The sequence below is a fragment of the Sinohyriopsis cumingii genome, chromosome 4 (genome assembly GCF_028554795.1).
Source record: "Sinohyriopsis cumingii isolate HCF-2022 chromosome 4, ASM2855479v2, whole genome shotgun sequence".
NCBI classification, from domain to species: Eukaryota; Metazoa; Mollusca; class Bivalvia; order Unionida; family Unionidae; genus Sinohyriopsis; species Sinohyriopsis cumingii.
In genome coordinates, this window is record NC_142964.1 from 111,560,469 (window position 1) to 111,580,604 (window position 20,136).

At 35.5% G+C, this 20,136-nt stretch overlaps 1 protein-coding gene across 3 annotated transcripts in view; it reads right to left on the bottom strand.

Moving 5' to 3' along the window:
* The window catches only part of LOC149801892 (uncharacterized), a 44,270-nt gene that overhangs the window by 18,605 nt on the left and 5,529 nt on the right, over nt 1-20,136 (bottom strand). Inside the window, exons 2-3 of one of the 3 annotated variants that reach the window (XM_089956273.1) lie at nt 6,294-6,345; nt 2,901-3,529 (exon numbers count right to left, since the gene is read on the bottom strand). In XM_089956273.1, coding sequence (XP_089812399.1) covers nt 2,901-3,499 — 599 coding nt within the window. In that variant the 5' untranslated portion in view covers nt 3,500-3,529; nt 6,294-6,345. Of the gene's footprint in view, nt 1-2,900; nt 3,530-6,293; nt 6,346-6,743; nt 6,837-20,136 lie in introns of all 3 variants that reach the window. The other 2 variants (XM_089956274.1, XM_089956272.1) reach the window with 2 other exon arrangements.

A 20,136-nucleotide genomic window follows, 5' to 3' on the forward strand; every position in this document is an offset into this window, starting at 1 on the left:
TACACTGAGCTGAATGACACTGTCCAAATATCCATGGTAAAACGTAACTGACGAATGGAATGAGGGTCATAGTGACCTACTTATGGCACAAGGTTAAGTTGTCTTCAAGTTGGGTCTAAGCAGTGAATTATAAGACCCTTAAAGTAAGAGTGCCTTCAAAAATTGACCCGAAGTAATTAAAAACGGAACGATGGTAAGACAGAAGGATAGATCATGCAAAATAGGTTTGTGGTATCTACAAGCAAATAAAATGGTTGGCCTCAGAATAACCAGGAGTTTTAAAATAAGACCTAATTGTTACCACTCTAGTCTTTAAAATAGTAACAAAAAAGAGCGAAATTTGTAACATCGAAAATATATTTAATTTCCCTAAAATGTAATGTGAAATAGTAAAATAAGTTTACAGTATGGTGAATGAAATCCCAAAGATTCTTAAATGTTCTTTTAAGTCCATAGTGTTGAGTAATCCAAATGAGTTCCAATGGTACTCCAAATGATGTTCACTAAAGTACTGGTGTATCAACAGTAATGAATGAATCACACTGATATAATCCCAAAATGTGTTTACATGAATGCGCAGTAATTCCTTAATAGTTATAATCCCAAAAGTCATAATAGTTCGAGCACTTTGTAATTCCAAAGATTTTTTAATTAAGCAAATGAATCCCCTCAAGCAAACACAAATAAATGTCTTCCATACTCGGAATACTTAATTCTTAAATAAAAAATCTCTAATATGCAAAGCTATGACGTAGTTTCAGAAAGCGTCGCAACTGATAATCAACTGTAAACATGGTGGGGGTGGGGGTGGAGGTTAAACAAGCTAACCAGGAATTAGGTCAGTTTACCCTTTCGGGAACTCATAACCTGAAATCAGATCACGTGATGTTTACCTGGATTAATAGTACAACTCAACCTTGGAACTTTATGAATTTACTATCAATAAGAACATAAGGATTTTAAATATAATTAACTAAATGCTCCTCACAAATTATAAGCATAAAAATAATAGAGCAAACAATATTACAAAACGTTAAATTCTAATATTTCTAACATTTCTATAAATTGTAATAACGTGTATTGAAAACTAAATTAAGAAAAGGTCTGGGTAAAACTATTCAAGATGCAAGATTACCTCATAAAATGCATGGATCTCGCTCATTATCTAATTTTCGTGAGATCTTAATGATATAAACATCAAAATCAGTTGGGAAATGCGCCTTGATATGAAGCCAATTTGCCAGTCAGATACAAGATCACTTTATTAGCGTGTTTCTCGCTCGTTATAAAACTAGTCTGAGATTTGGATGATATAGGCATATATTCCAAGCTTGGTTTTCAGTCAAATCAGAAATATGGATTCCAGAGAGGTAACTAATTGTTGGCAGACGGACGCACGATGGACACTGGGTCACACCATAAGCTCACTTGATCTTAACAACCATGTGAGATAAAACGCAGGAAAATGTATCGTTCCTTTCTACAAGCAGCGAACAGAACTTTAAACATACATTTTAACCTGACGTCCACAAAAAGCAAACCTTAATTATGAAGCTTAAGCTCACAGCATTTGAAGCAAAAAGAAACCTCAATAAAACAAGGCATAACATATAGAAGTAGGCCAGGCATATGCTAATTCACACACTGCAGTGAAATTTTATGTATAGTTCTTGTAAGTGAGCAGGACTGGATTAAGTTTGCCTGTTGGATAATATGGCCTAGCATATGGGCCATAATCAACACCTTGAACGCAAACTTCAACATGCTGCCACATCCGGCGACGCAGATGACGCAGTGGTCAAAGTATAAGCTTTCCTATACTTCGTACACAAACTAAAACAAATAGGAAATCAACCGCAGTTAATGTTTAGATCGAACTTTGCTGATAAAATGCAGGTAAAGCAGTGGGTCCAGAAAACAAACCAGCGCATTTATATTTATCAAATATCGATTATCAAACAGACGATTTTTTTAGTGGTGGGTAGGTGAGAGGGGAAACTTAATGTCAAAATGCGAAGAAAAAAAAATCATAAGAAGAAACAGATGCTATCAAAAGAATTCAATAATAACTACGTCAAGCTTCTGAAAAATGGCTTCTTCAACGTTGATATGTTTACTGTACACATCAATAATCGTTCATAATAAAAAAAATAGTTTCGGCTTGAAATTAACAGCCTCTAAAACAGAAAAAGGCTAAAATAATGTTGAGCCACACTTTTTCTTTGGTTTTCTCCAAGAAAACGTCAAGAAGTCTTTGAACCTGAAGCACAATCCTTTCCCTACAATTAAAATGACTAAACTGTTTGACATAAGTTTAGAATATCATCACAATTGTCTGGTCTTTGCTTAAAAAAAACTTCAATAATACGATAAAGGTGATAAAGAAGACGCATAATTATTTTTACAATGCCACGAAATCTAGAAACTTCACATATCACTTATTTGTATGCATAATGTTGCTTAAAGATGAGAAGAAAACGATGCAGGAATACAGAAGTACTCAGATGGATGCAGACGTGAAATTTGGAATAACATAATGTTAACACAATTTAATGTGGCATTGACATGTGCTCATCATTATCATGTATACAACAATCAGTTTCATAACTAGTCATATAGTAGCATAGTAGATCCAGACCAATTTAACAGCTTTATTAAAACATGTTACTATCATTCAGATTACCTTTGTTACTCATTCGAATTACTTGGTGCTTTTGGAATTGATTGAGCATTTCGGATTTTAGGATTTCATTCACTGTATTGTAAGTTATTTTTACTTTTTTACTTTAGTATTTTCGAGAAATAAATAATATTTTCATTTATACAAAACTTGTTGGTGCTCTTTCTTGTTACTTAGTTTAAAACCTTATAGTTGTAAAAAAATATTTATACACACATACCTTTCTTCTCCATGTTGTACCTTAAGTATTTTGACAACAAACAAACACTGCATGGAGCATACTAGGAGACATGTCATATCCAGGATTATCACAAAGGTTGACATGGCAGTAGCAACCTCTAGAACATCCTCAAAAGTTGCATTAGAAGCAATCAAGGTCAAATCTAACCTCATCGAAACGGACTGGTGATCTGTAAGTGCCATCAAAATTTTTAGGGAAAGGGCCGCTAACAACAACGACGAAATACATAATAGCGCCAAATTGAAAGTAGTTCTTTCTAAAATGTTCACGTTTGGTTCCTCCTTTTCCGGCTTACAAGGGGCTTCACTAAGTTTTTCCTGAGAGAGATTTATGCTTCTTTTGGACACGAAGCTGGACGGTCTGCTCAAATTTCCATCTGCCCTTGATATAAGTGCGGACAACCTAGACCCTGCAGATTCGTTGAGCACACGATTTTGTTCCTCCTTTTTCTGAAGAACTGCGTCAAGCAGCTCCCGATCGCGGTAGTGGTCTGTACGATCAGATCGGTTTAGATCATGTAATGGCGGCAGACGAATAGTCGGGTCTTCCTCCAATGACCCAAGGTGGCGCCCATCCATTATAACCTTGGATCATTCAGTCCATCATGTCTGAAAGTAAAGAAAATATGCGTCAATTAATGGCGAACGTGAAGGTATTGTAAGACAAAACTTAAAGTCATATGCACTTTTATCAATAGATTAATGATAACATTTTCTTCCATAATAGCCTTCAATAATAAATTTGATGCATTCAGACACGTCTTTGCTAGGTTTAGATGTACATAATTGCATCTTACTCGAAATTTAGAAACAGACAAGATTTATTTAAAGTGAACTTTTGTTTTCATAAAGATAAAAACTTCAATTACACACACCTTTCATTATATATATATATATATATATATATATATATATATATATATATATATATATATATATATATATATATATATATATATATATATATATACCAGACGAATGAACAATCCAAAACGGCGTTGGAATTTCAGTTGTTCCAGTTACTATTTTACCATACCTCCATCTCTCTTTCTCGATATATATATATATATATATATATATATATATATATATATATATATATATATATATATATATATATATATATATATATATATATATATATATATATATATATATATATATATATATATATATATAGATATATATATATATAGTTTACATGTCATTAATGAATCGCTGTTACACGATTGAGAATTTTGGGAAATTTGCATGTGTGCCATTAGTTGACAATTACTTTGAGAGGATTATCCAGCGACAAGGAAATCGCTTTAATGGGATTAGCGGGCTTCATTATGTTTTGATACAGGAGAGAATCGAAAACTGCAGATCTTTGACTTTCTTCCTCTATCAAACCTTACTGACGGTTGATTCCGACTTGTCGTAATTGAGAAGGCTACGTTAGCGCGCTTTAACCAATCAACTTTACACAGAAGTTAAAAACCATCCACAAACACCTTTATTTTCATCTTACACTCTGAGTGGTCGCATACTGACAAGAAAAATGGCCAAACAAAAATGATTTTTTTAAAAATAATTCCAGCTATATCAGATGCACTATTTTTGCACTGATAACGATCACCTAAACCTTTTTACGAAGTGTATTGTCCGCACTCTCCAATCAAGTAGCATTATTTTTGTTTTTTTAAAAAAAAAAAAGTAGATCTGGACTATTAGTCATTGCACGGCGTGATAAATGATCGATCTGGATTGTACAGTGTGATGGTTGATGATCCAGATTGAAAGTTATATACATTGTGATGCCTGATCGTCCGGATTGATAGTTATGTACAGTGTGATGCGTGATCGATCTGGATTGATAGTTATGTACGGTGTGATGCTTGAACGATCTGGATTGATAGTTATGTACAGTGTGATGCTTGATCGAACTGGATTGATAGTTATGTACAGTGTGATGCTTGATCAATCTGGATTGATAGTTATGTACAGTTATGTAAATTGTAATCTCTCTCTCTCTCTGTCTCTGTCTCTCTCTCTCTCTCTCGGGGCCCCGAGTGGCCGAGTGGTCTAAAGCGCTCTCCGTTACGGATCAATGCCATCTCACCTCTGTCTGCGTGGGTTTGAGTCTCGTATTCAGCCTATGTGGGTAGTAAGAAAGCTTGCCAGTAGCTTCTCGTGGGTCGGTGGTTCCTTCCGGGGTTTTCCCGGGTTCTTTCTCCATCATTAATACTGGCCGCCATGTATAGCCTATCATGTGCTGAAAAATGGCGTTAAACCCTACAACAACAACAACAACTCTCTCTCTCTCTCTCTCTCTCTCACACACACACACACACACACACACACACACACACACACACACACACCTATAGTATGTCTCCAAAATTAGTTTCAACATCATTCACATAGCATCGACAGACATGGTCCCACAATTCCTGTTGTGACGTCTGCTGGTTATTCCAAGAAACCCATCTTCATCTTATACATTTTATATGTTTATCTGTCTTGTGTGTGCATATTCACCATTATTTTTCATGATATTTGTAATTGTTTGCCTAACTTGTGTTTCCATAGGTAAAGTCAAAGTGTTCACTTGTTCTTCCTTTATTCGCTCTTAACCTCCCACAATAAGTTTTGTTTAACCGGATTCTTGGAGACACGCGAGAGGTTGGTTTGAACGAGACTACTATGTACAAACCCTGCACACTAGTCCTGAAATTGCAATTATCTTTCTCATTTGATGTTTCACTACTGCCGTCTTACAATACCATAAGTTTGAATTTCAAAATCTTAGACAACGGTTAGAAATGAAGCCAACCTCGAAAGTAAGCCAAAATATTTTTTTTTAAATGCCGTCCATTTCCTGCGACATTTTGCTCTCGAAAGTATGTTAGTAACACCTATGAGTAAACCAGTTAAGGAGCAGCGGAGGACATTATACCTTAAAGAAGAAATACCGATGTTCTAGATTATATCGACAATTAATTGTAAAATCATGCATCAAATGTATCAATAATCATTATGAAAGTGGCTTTGAAACGTACTGAGTTACATTACTGACTTAAAATTTAGGTCACAAACTTGTAGGCATCAAGAAAAAAGAAAAGAAAAAGAAGAAACAAAATCGCTGTTCTACTCAAAATAAGTAACATGTCATGAAAAAAGCCTAGCAAAATTAATCAGTAAAGAGTATAAACTGCAGCTCATTTTAAATATGTAGGTCATGTGATTTCGTTTTGTTCATCCACTTCATCCATTTCTTTTGTACGTCATATTATTCCTGGAACTTTCTTTCACTCGCTATTTTATATGAAGTCGAGAATTTAAAAAAAATGAAGAAACCGAGAATTCCTAGCAAAAGTTTCATCTTCACCTTCGAGGTTCCTAAATATCATTTTGACATTGAGTGTTTTTGTTGTCCCATGCTGGAAAAAAAAGTTTTACCAGTAAAACATGCTCAGTCACATAAATAATTTTGTTTGCAGTAGAAATGAATCTTAAATAAAACATAATTTACATAACGCAAGAAATGAGCATTAAATAAATCAGATAATTTATCTAAAGCCAGCACGCTAGTCCTGAAATTGCAATTTTCTTTCTTATTGGATATTTCGCTACTGCTGTCTTACTGCTGTCGATGTTCAAAATCTACCATAACGGTTAGAAATGAAGCAGACCTCGAAATACCGCAAAATAAATTGAACATTAAATAAATCAGGTCATTTATCTAGCGCTAGACATCAACATTAAATGAATCAGATAATTTACCTAATGTTAGAAACGAATATTAAATTAATAAGGCAATAAATCTAATGCTCAGTACTTGCGTATGATTTTCTGTATCCATCGACCTATCTTTATATTTCCCTGTCTGTCTCCAATCACGATGAGGACATTTGCTTACCAATAAATATTTCTGAAACAATATTTGTATCGAACGGTTATGTATAAATATGACAAATGCTGTAATAAAACTTGCGTCCAGGAAAATTTTCCATTAAAATGTGGTGATCTCTCTCAGCGATCTCGTGTAGTTCTTTCCTTTTTTTTCTTCGGCTTTATCTCCGCCAGATACAGGCAGTCGTTAGTGGATATATGTACTCAGTACCAATCGTTAAGAGCAGAACTTAGAAATGTTGAGGCACTGCGGGCCCATAATTTTGATTCGAGTTTTCGGTAGTATCTACTTTACCGAGGTCGAATACATGATAATATCGTACAGCGGTGATAATCAATTCATTTGAGTTACACCAAGTATTCGAGTTACTGATATTCATATTATCAAAAAGTGTCCTTTATTATGACATATTAATGACATATTCGTTGTTCCGATATATCAGAAAGGTCACAAGACTCGGTACGTATCTTAAACTGCAATGTCTTCCTAGTGTGCGTCGCATAAAATAAAGAAGATTCGGTTTGTTTCGAAAGTATTCCAAATATATTGACAAGAAATTCCATGGAATCATATGTCTCGCCAGGTTTGATGTCTAATACAGATAAGTTTCATTTCAAATGATCTTGAGCTTTATTGAATGTCAGGTCACAATTAGCATTATATATATATAGAATGATCCTGATATTTACAAAATCAAAATCATAACCTGGATTACACTCAGGAAATTCCAAAACTTAAACCCAAATACACACATTTACTTCTTATATTAATAATGATCCTGATATTAAGCCCATACACAGAGAATAATTTAACTATGTATTAGTTGTTTACGCAAAATAAAATACAAAAGTCAATCAGGTAAAGCAGAAGTGAACTCAGTTTTGGTCACGGTCAGGTCCAAAATACAACGTTACATTACAATAGCATGCAATGAAATATATATGAAAAAATTAAAACTATCAAACAAACAATTAAATTAAATGTGCATAACAATATATATCTATGTATAATAGCTACCCGATTCTATAGGGCAGGCATGAATATTATCCTTAGCATGGTTCGAATCGTTTGACCATGCTGAAATATCTTTAACAGAAAACTTGGGCAAGATTTTTAAAATGACCATGACCTTGCCTATCAGTTAGAGAGAGGGCCGACAAGGCTGCATTGATATGAAAGGGTAAAGCCTCCTGGTTCTACAATACTATAATTATCTATGACAAGGTTTCAGATTTTCGACCATACGAAAAATCTTTAAATGACAACTTAAGAAAACATTTTCAAATGACCTTGACTTTGCCTGAGGGTCATACAGAGGGTAAAGGTGCATGAATATAAAAGGACGGAAGTTACTGATTTCACAGACAAAGTATGAGAGATACCTCTTACAGAGTGTAAAACTTATGACGATAGACAATTGTGACATGCTAGTCCAAAAACAACTATATGATTCATCGGAACGAATTTAAAACAAACAGTCCCATTTTCATCTTGAATTTCATCTTGAATTTCTTGAAAATATAAAGAGAAAAGAATGCAAATAAATATATTTTGAGGCTTCAGCACAACTCGTACAGCATATTCTTCCGGTTTGTATATTTCGAAAATCATTTTAATTCAACTGCTTACAGAGACAGAAGTCAGACAGGTGTCATCTATCCTTAGATACAGTCGATTTTCCAAACATCTTGTTAATCGTCAGTTCCTAGTGAACCGAATGCACATGCTCTTCCAGGGATATAACTAAGGAGGGAGCTTGGGGGGGGGGGGGGCTGTGCTGTATGATTGGGTAAGTATTATCAACGAAATTCTAAGTCACAGTCAAGTTATATATAGTTATTTAAGGTTCGTTGTTTAAGCACGTCACAGCCCACAAAGTTGTCCTTGCGAGGAGTTTGGAAAAGGACGACACGAGAAAATCCATGCTTATCGCTTATCTGCAGGCAAGATGTTAACAAGAGAAGCAAGACCAAAACTGGTCTTTGTCTCTGTGTTTTGACATTGGCTGCTCTTGGAAGCTAGTCTCTGGAGAAGAAAAAGGGGTATCCGTTGTGCCTTGTATGTGTCCCTTCGATACTCCCTGTTCCTTCTATGAAACCGTGCTGTGATTTGTTAGGCTGGACCTGTGCAAAGTTTGCCCCTTTGGAGACCTGTTTCATAATCACCGTACTGACGGGAAACAGGAGATAGGAAGAAACTGGTTTCATAGAAAGAAACTGGTTTTAATTTGAGGATGTCGTTATGGTTGTCATTTAACAGAGTCGACGTGGCCAGGAATGTATCACTTTCCGCGAGCTAAATATTAACGGAAGCAGCTGTAGAAATGGGGAGTAAGTGTTGAGCTGCCCTGATAAGAGCGCGAGGCTGACTCAGGCGGCCTGTTTCTTTCGGCGGGTTTCTCAATGGAGAAGTTAAGGCTCTGCTCAGATTTACGTTATTATTTAATTACCAAATGTAAAAATATTGTAAAACCTCGGTATAAAGAAGGAACCGCTCTTCCACTCTCGAAATAACATATAAAGAAACGTTATTACGGCCACATATATAAAACATTTATTTTTCTGTCTGGCTTGAAGTTTTGGCATCATAAATTCATCTTCTAGTTGTATTTTCTAACCGATTAGAATGCCTTTTTTCTATAACACTACTCTGATATAACTTGTTATATGACCAAGGAAGGAAATGCTTTACTAGGGAATTTACATTATATCTCTTCCTGAAAATCAGCCTACGCATAAGACAATTCAACTGAGAAACTGAGCCATGTTTTGTGGACAACTTCTACACATGATAAGACTAACAATATTTGGAGTATAATGTGTCTTCGACAGTATTTTTTAACCGATCAAGATCCACTGCCTTGTCAATATATCCATCGCAATCCAAAGTTGACATAAACCATTGCTGATGGGGTGTTTTAGCAATATAGGACACACGGTACTAATTATATGGAAGAACTGTGAACCAGTCTAGAAATGGGTGAACAAATAATAGAATATGTACGGGTTTCGTGGTCCATAATTGGTTAATAATGAAAAGTAAAATTTTAGTAACAATATCTTTTGAGAGCTTATTATATCTGTAATTAAAAATATAGACAAAATTCTATTGATGAAATTTTAGTATTTTTACAGACTTGACATAGGAGCACTCAATAATGAAATTAGCACCATATTCATTTGGTGCAGAATCGATAACATGAGCTTCATGCACGTGTAGATTTAAAAAAAATTCCGCGTCTCATATGGTGTTCTCCACACAGATGCTTGCACCAAGGATAGTTGTGCATGGATAAATGTAGGTCTGATCATCAGCACCCAGAAGTTTTAAGTTACTGGATTTTGAATATGATGGTTTTTCCATATGTTTACTACGAGAGCTGAATTAGTACCGTCAGTCCTAAAAGTGCTAAAACGTCGTCTGCTTATTGAGAATGAAACTGTACAAAATGGCTGTTTCCTAGGATAGAGGGACTGGCGCAAGAATCAAATTAATAATACCGGAGCTGAAATGTATTCTAGGGATGTAACCTGCGTGGAGAATTTATAAGGTAATGTCCGTATCATGATCTGATAACTATTATGAAAAGAAACACATTACTACAAAACTTGGTTTCTTTATCAACTACATTACCCGAACATAATACGCTGCCTTCTTTCTACGCGTCAGAATCCTGTCAGGACACTAAAGAGGTACCAAAAACAGAGCCGATCACATCTCACTTGCTCTTGCGATCTTTACGCTCGGGTTCATTGATACCTCAATCAGTCAATTAAAGAATTTAAGTCGCCTACGCAACTAGTGCTTTCGCGACTGGTTAAGTCTCGAAGGTCGAGATTTTTAATTGATCGGGACTGTAGGAATGGAGCCACTACAATCCCGCTTTTATGTGTGAATGTCGCACCTTTTAATTCATGAACACGTCCAGCCGAGGAAAGGAGGCAAGGGTCCCGCGGGAAGCGAAACGCCACAGGAACGCTGTACGCCCAGAAACGGAAACGCGAGTAAGATCATATCAAGTCCAGTTGTACTAGTGGACAGAAATCTATTCCAATGGTGTGTAAGCCACTCGTGTAATTTTCCTAATCCTTTGAGTTGTGTACTTTCATTACTATTTTTAATTAAAGCTGAAATTTGATGTACATGGTGTACTTTTGATTTTCCGAAATGTTGTCAATCAGCTGGGTGTCAGGCACCCTATACGTGTTTGGGTCACGTTGTGTTTACTTTCGGTTTTCACTTTTGATGGTGGTATACAAAGGATCGAGTTAGGGTTGTGGGGATAGATCTTTTATCGAAAGAGGTCTTCAACAGTTAAAGGAAGAACCTCATAAATTGGCAATTTGAAAGTGGATGTCCGTTTTCTTCTTTACTCCTATTTCATTCTGTGTTACCTTCTTTCTTTTTTCTTTGTGCTGTTGTAGTGTTTGGCTGTTTTGCTGAGTTTGCTGTTCTGCTTCGACTTTACTTCCATTGCCTTAGATCTTGATGTTTGCGACTGGTCTTTTATCGCCACGATTCTTTGTTTAATAGCTATATTGAATTGGAGGTATATTGTGCCCCTTTTTGTTGTATAAATTAGTATGTTTGGTCTGAGTATCAGTGTTGGATTTACATGTGTTAATAATTGGGGATTGTGTTGTTTTTGTTTATTTAGTTCCGCCTTGTGTGGGGGCCTGATGACTGGGCTTAGGTCACCTTACAGACTTAAGATGGTTGGGGCCTAAGAATCTTTTGTTTTTATTTATATCTTACCACTCTTGTTGTCGTGTGTATCTGGGCCTGATGGCGGAGGTCTGCCACCTTTATAATATGTAAACATAGTTATGGGAATATATGTGTTGTTTTTCTAAGACCATGATGGCTGGTATTGTGTTAGCTGCATGCCTACATGTGGAAAAAAACCGGGAAAAAAAAACACACACACAATAACAACAACAACTATGGGCGTGTGCTTCAGCTAGCAGTCTTACCTTACTGCTTTAGCCCTTCTATTAATTGTTATTATAATTACTTGTGGTTGTATTTATATGTTGCCATGTTTGTTAATTTGTTTGAGGTACTTTATTATGTTCATGTATGTGGTATCGATGTTTTTGTTGCGTACCTTGTCCAAAACTTCAGGGTATGTTGTAGGGGAATTAATTTCCATTTGGTAATCTCGGAAACCGACTCGTTGATTATGGTATCGGGGACAGGTGTTGAATACGTGGTCCAGTGTTTCTGCAGCAGGGCAATGTGGACAGTTAGTAGTTTGGTGGTTCAATTCCTTCCTGAGATGTTTCCCAAAGCTTTTTCGGAGTAAAGTTTTTCCTGTTTTGATCGTACTGATAATTCGGATGTCCACGATTTCCAGGATTTTAGGTGTCTTGATTACCCTTGTGGCCTCGTTTTGCAGTTGGTATAAATGTCTGCCCTTGTTGGTGTTGTCCCAGAGCTGCTGCCATTTCTTGTTCATGTTGCTTCTTATCTGGCTATGTATCTCATACACACTGTAATTAAGTGTTTCTGTTACATTGTTCAGGAGACTGTATTTCATTGATACCTGCTGGGTTATCTGTTCAGTGTACAAGGAATTTAACATTTTTGAGTTGTAATGGGAATGCCGCATGGGTGGTTATTTTAGCAAGCATGAAGAAGACAGGCTTCGCTGCGAGTGTTCACCGCTGGGATAAGGAAGTTTTTGATCAATTATTTTCCCGATTCAGGGGAGGAATCATGATTAATATGCACACGGAGTCCGTTGCCTCCAGTAACAGTGAGAATCCGAGGAGTTTGGAAAAGAGGATACACAGCGAGACCGTTCCAGATAAGGAAAAGGGCGTCAGCTGACCAGGCATCATGTCTCATGGTAGGAGACGAGAGATGAATGCCTTGTGTTCCACCTGGTCTAAATATGTTGAGCTATGGATGGACCCCGACAGTGCAAATTCAACTGAAGACCTGGGCACCTTTTCACAAAACAACGTACACCAACTGTGTTCTCAAGATTTTACGTACGACATTCGTACATAATTACGGGGCTAACGAGAATTACATACGTTCTTCGTAAGTTTCCCTCACATTTTTACGTAGCTTTAAGGCAACGTCCATGCAGTCGTACGTACAAAGTATTTTCCTAAATATGTTTGTGGAGAGTGAAAGAGCATGTTATTTTGATATGTTCCCTGATATTCCATCATATACTTTATAATAGAGTTCCTCCATTAAAGATATTTAAAAAAAAAAAATTTTTTTTACACATTCTCTTTAGCAGAATAAAATGTAAACATGCATATCCGTAATGATGTATTTTATTTTATTTTATTTTTTGATCAACCCGAAATATATAAACACGTGAGACATTAAAGCACCAATTTTACTGAAATTCAAACAAACATGTCAGCAGAAAAATTACATTTTATTCACGGTATGTCAGAGTCAGGAAGTGCTCATATTCAGAGAAATAATCCATCCAATGTGATATAGAATATACTGATAAGAGTGAGAGAAAATTTTAAAATGCGGAAAGAATCTTTTTGTGTGAGTATTTAGGGTTAAGAGATGTTACAAATAAAAATGTTTCTCACTCGTTTCATTTCTTATCTCTTGTATTAGGCCTAGACTGGTTATCATCTCTTATAGTATACACCAATTATTGACTCAATTAACTAGGTACTGGAATATCTGTCTAATAGTATGAATGTCTGTCCTTAGAAGAAAACGGCAAACGATGCCTTTATTGCAAAGCTGTGTCAACCATTTAGTAGCTTGACAAGTTAAAATCTAAATTTTGCTAGAAATGTCTTTCCGTTTTTTTAAATATATTATATCGACTTACTAAAGAAAAAATGACTCATTTCATAATTGTGACGCAGACTTCTCCACGGAAGAAGTTTGGGGTGTACTTAGCCAATCGCTTGTCTTGCTAGAGACAACATGCCGAGTAATTTGGTCACACTGCACGCCTTGCTGCAAATATCACCATATTACAGAACTTATATTTCAGTCCGACTTATTTACTTCTGTTATTTCGTTTCTTTCTCAGGCCAATGAAAACTATCAGATTAAGTTACTGTCAAACTCGGCACTCGGAATCTCTGTAGAAATGAAGTACTGTTCAGCAGTCCTTCCGATTTTACACCTGTTCCTGTCTACGGGGGTGGGGGGTGGGGAATTACATAGGTAGTTACCCCAATAAAACGCGCCCATGTCTGCGTGCAAATTAGAGATATTTCCAGTGTTAATAGTATAGTAATCTCTCAATCGAATCACTGTGCAAAAATGAAATTGTGTGGAATATCGAACTGAAACCAAATCCTCTATATGTTGTGGATAATACCAGCCAAAATCCCTTTAAATTTTCTTCAGTAACACAGATGTCACTTTTATATTACTTCTTGTTTTAGCTGAAATGTACTTTTTATATCATGTAATCATTCATTCGTGTAGTCTTATAATCAGCGATTATAAAAGCATTTATTTATTCCAGTTTATTGAGAATACGACTAGCTGATGACGATAATGATAATGGTCGTTTACTGTTCTCACATTTTTCATTCAAGATATTTTTCCATTACCATAAGAAGTGGAAATGCTGACAATGTCACATGCTGACACGCAGAACAAATGTTTTATGTAATGAATGGTATGGAAGTTACTGGATTACATGTTCCTGCATTTTAATTAGTCATTTCATTCATTGATTTATAATTTCTAACCTAACTGTCGTTTGAACGCCAATCGAAGCTCCCGATCTGAACAATCAAACAGACTGCTCGTTATCCATTTCTAATTTCTAGAATAGTCTGTTTCAGTAAAAACTCTCGTCTGCGTCCAGTATATGCAATGTCAAGTTTTAAAATTTGTAAAACAAATTGAACAAATAAATAGGAGGAACTCTTGTATAAATGTAAGACGTAAATCCAAAATTTACGGCACTGAGATTTTCAAAGATGATGAACTATATCACAACTGTTGCTCGAAAATACAGACTGGCGCAAGCACATATGGTGACCGCGTTGCTAAAGAAAGTCCCATTTAATTCGAAACGCCAACAAGTTGATAATGTTTGGGACCCCCTGGCGACAATCAGGTTAGAACTTGTAAATCAATGAATGAAATGACTAAGTTTTGAGCATTTTTTTATATCCATAATGCCTTCTGTTTTTAAATTGGTAGAGGGGTACAAAGAAACGGAATGATGTGAGAATACTAGTGTGTACATGTTATTCTTTTACGAAGAACATGTAAAAATGTATTGAAATGGCTTAGTCAAAGAAAGACCAGCTATTCAGTCTATTAGTTTGTCAGGGAACATCTAAGGAAAACCCGATCTCTACCTTTCGTTTTTCCACAAATTTAGAAAACAAATGCACTTACGCCTGCCTAGGAATTACCATAAAGTTACGTAAACATGCAAGGGTTATTTACGAAAATAGGTTAGCGCGTCCGCCTCAGATGCGTGAGGTCGCGGGTTCGATCCCCGGCCGAGTCATACTAAAGACTTACAAAAATGATACTAACAGCTGCCTCGCTTGGCGCTCAGCATTAAGAATTTGGTGTTAGGACTGGTCGGCCTGGTGTCAGGATAATGTGACTGGGTCGGACATCATGCTACATGTCTGCGGCATGATGCCCCAGTGATAGATATCAGTATAAACTGTCACACTGCAGACACCGTAGCGATATGACTGAAAATTTGTTAAAGCTACGTTAACATTCTAAATCACACGCACTCAGATCACACAACGGTTCCCAGGCGTCCGTGAAAAGGGAAATCTCCGTAGCCGGTACTGTCACGACAATACCGAAAAGTGTTGAACCCGTCAGGTACAAGCTGGAGATTTCCTATATTGGTTCGGTACTTAATATTATTGGAAATTTGATGGCGTTAAGTGTATGGGGCTTGAAATGATGTAACCTGGTGACGAGCGAAAACACAGCGTCCTCAGCCTTTCACGTCCCATACTAGAAAAAGACCTCTGATGTAAATTGTGGCCAATTTGAACTCCCCTCACGCCTGTTATTATTACGTCCACTAATTTTATTGGATTAAACTCGAGATTTCCGACATAGCGGATATACGAAGGACATGATATTCAAGGTCGTGTCATGCTAACTTTTCGATTCACCTATCAATTTACAGCTGTCAAATTTTTAGGAGTGAAAAACATTCATTTGGAACTTATCGAATCTCCCTAACATGAAATTCAACGTATATTCTAACAGGTTATTTAATATAAGTGGACGGGTATGTTAAAAAGTCGGCAGAAAACGAACTTTCATCTGTGCCTGTCAGACCCCTTTGTTAAAAGTAGTGCTCGATTATAATTCTGCATGGGGAATGTTTATATATCAGCTCTGAACGACACATGCCATTGCATGCCATTTTAAAAACCATTTTCAGTGGAATTCAAATACAGTATGCTATTTCCTGTAGAATACGGCATATTGGCACACTATCTGTACCATCGCCAAGTGGTTTTATATAGCGATTTCCATTTACCAGGAAAGGTATGTTACAGAGATTCAAGATTTTACTAAGTGTTTTGCAACGATAAATTGTTACAGGAAACGCTGCATATTGATTTTCAATTCTATGTCGTTTTTATTCTGATTTAGAAGTACTATGTTATCTATTAAAAATCCGCTTCAGAATGGCATCTCAAAATTTGGCTGGAGAAACTGATGAAGTGAGTTTTGTTTTGCAATAGACAGACAGCTGAAGATCGACCTTCAAAGGTCGATGAATGTCAACATTTAGTTTTATGTTTCTAGGGCCACCATTAATACTGGCCGCCATGCATAGCCTATCGTGTGCTGAAAAATGGCGTTAAAACCGACAACAAGAACAACAAGAACCTTTATAGGGAAATATAAAATTGTTCTCTCTGGCACTAGGATTGCATGCGTCGATGCATATCCTTGTATTACGTTGGCCCTACCATACCCTCATTTACATGCAAATTATCAAAAAATAAATTTTAATAGTAAGAATTACATTTTTTTACATGCATGATCTAATTACTGGATTAGCAAACGCTAACACTCAACTGTAGACAAATGGAATTAACACTTAACTGTAGAGAAATGGAATTTAGATATTTTTTTCACAGACTATCTTTGTCCTATACCGCAGTTTACTGTTAGTTCCAATCCGAATATTGCAAATATATTTATTGAGATAGAAATGTATTACACTGAAAAAATTTTTCACGTACACACAATTAAATAAAGTAAGGAACATCATCGTGGAAAGTGGTTAACTAAACTTGGCCATATAATTGCAACTATAGATTGTGCTCTATTGCATTCGCATGTAACAACTGAAAGTGTTCCAGATAGTGTTAAATCTGTTTATTTACTTCTAAATAAGAACACTCATGTCAACCAACAATGACGTTGACTTAAAACAATTTTACATTGTCTGCAACATTTTAAAATACTTCCTCATCATTACTGGAGATACAGCATGGGTTAAAATACAACGACCTTTTTTATTATTAAAGTGATTTGACTTACTGGATGACAGATCAATTTACTGGTGACTGGGGGATACTGATCTCTGATGTTGATATGCCATACAAAATAATAGCAAACATAAACACACACAAAAACAGATGAGAAACCAGGCTGGACATATTTCTTTCGGCAAGACAGCAACATAAATTAAAAAAAACTAACATCAAAATATGTGACATAGCATCAAAATACACCAAATAACATCAGAGTATGTCACTTAACATCAAAGTATGTCACATCGCATGCAAGTATGTCACAAAGTATGAAAATGTCACATAGCATCAAAGTATACAAGATGACACCAAAGTATATCCAACAGAATTAAAATATGTCACATAGCATCAAAATACGCAACACAGCATAAACGTATGTCACACTGAATAAAAGTTACATAGCATCAACGTATGACACAGAACATGAGCGTATGACACATAACATCAAAGTATGTCACATAGTATAAACGTATGACACACAGCATCAAAGTATGTCACACTGAATAAATGTAAGTCACATAGCATCAACGTATGACACAGAGCATCAACATATGACACATAGCATCAAAGTATGTCACATAACATAAACGTATGACACAGCATTAAAGTATGTCACACTGAATAAAGGTAAGTCATACAGCATCAACGTATGACACATAGCATGAACCTATGATACATAACATGAACGTATGATACATAGCATGAACGTATGATACATAACATGAACGTATGATACATAGCATGAACGTATGACACAGCATCAAATTATCCTTCATGAAATAATAGTTATAAAGATCTCCAAGTGTCTAAATGATAAACTGTGACATGACATACAGGTCGTTATGTTGTATATTTGAATAGTCAAACGATGAGTGTAACCTTTCTATTGGTGACAGCGGTTTCGTTAGACTTACAAATTTGGCATTCTACTAATATGGGTCATCCAATATACAGGTGTCATGTTTGTATAATGTTTCATCCAATATACAGGTGTCATGTTTGTATAAGGTTTCATTCAATATACAGGTGTCATGTTTATGTATTGTTTCATCCAATATACAGGTGTCATGTTTGTACAATGTTTCATCCAATATACAGGTGTCATGTTTGTATAATGATTCATCCAATATACAGATTTCATGTTTGTATAATGTTTCATCCAATATACAGGTGTCATGTTTGTTTGTTTCATCCAATATACAGATGTCATGTTTGTATAAGGTTTCATCCAATATACAGGTGTCATGTTTGTATAATATACAGGTGTCATGTTTGTATAATAAACAGGTGTCATGTTTGTATAATGTTTCATCCAATAAACAGGTGTCATGTTTGTATAATGTTTCATCCAATATAATAATAATAATGAGGACTTTGTTTAGCGCCTAATCTTTAGAAGCTCTAAGCGCTTTACAACATTAGACAACATCTATAAGATTAAAAAACATAATGATATGATTACAAAAACAAACACCATGAAATTTGAAAACATAAAGAAACATGCTGAGAATATTTAAGATAGGAAACATTATTAGGTCTTTAAGTTTGTTCTTGCAGTCGAAATAAGTGAGTTTTGAGAGCACTCTTGAATGGGATCACTGTCTTTGTGTCTAAGTTCAGTAGGCAATTCATTCCACGTTGCTGGGCCCTGGTATGCAAAAGAACGCTGTCCATATGACTTCGTTTTCATAGTGGGAATAATGAGTATACGATTGCCAGAAGAGGAGCGTAAGTATCTTGCTGGTGTGTACACATGGGTGAGGTCGGATTTGTATGTTGGACTAGAGTCCGACAGTGAAACGTAGCATACAGAACATGTTTGTATATTATACAGGTGTCATGTTTGTATAATGATTCATCCAATATACAGGTGTCATGTTTATCTAATGTTTCATCCAATATACAGGTGTCATATTTATATGTTTCATCCAATATACAGATTTAATGTTTGTATAATGTTTTATCCAATATACAGGTGTCATGTTTGTATGTTTCATCCAATATACAGATGTCACGTTTGTATAATGTTTCATTCAATATACAGGTGTCATGTTTGTATAATATACAGGTGTCATGTCTGTATAATGATTTATCCAATATGCAGGTGTCATGTTTGTATGTTTCATCCAATATACAGACTTCATGTTTGTATAATGTTTCATCCAATATACATGTGTCATGTTTGTATGTTTCATCCTATATACAGATGTCATGTTTGTATAATGTTTCATCCAATATACAGGTGTCATTTTTGTATAATATACAGGTGTCATATTTGTATAATGTTTCATCCAATATACAGGTGTAATGTTTGCATAATGTTTCATCCAATATACAGGTGTCATGTTTGTATAATGATTCATCCAATATACATGTGTCATGTTTGTATGTTTCATCCAATATACAGATGGCATGTTTGTATAATATTTCATCCAATATACAGGTATCATGTTTGTATAACATATAGGTGTTATGTTTGCGTAATGTTTCATCAAATATACATGTGTCATATTTATATAATGTTTCATCAAATATACAGGTGTCGCATTTGTATAATGTTTCATCAAGTATACATGTCATATTTATATAATGTTTCATCAAATATACAGGTGTCACATTTGTATAATGTTTCATCGAATATACAGGTGTAATGTTTGCATAATGTTTCATCAAATATACAGGTGTCATTTTTGTATAATATTTTTAGTGCCTGTGTAAATGTGTTAGCCTTTAATTTTAATTCATTTTAGCTAGCGATTCTATGATCCGTCTGATGAAACTAAAGCTGCCTAGACATTTGATTGTCCTTCCGGCTATTATTT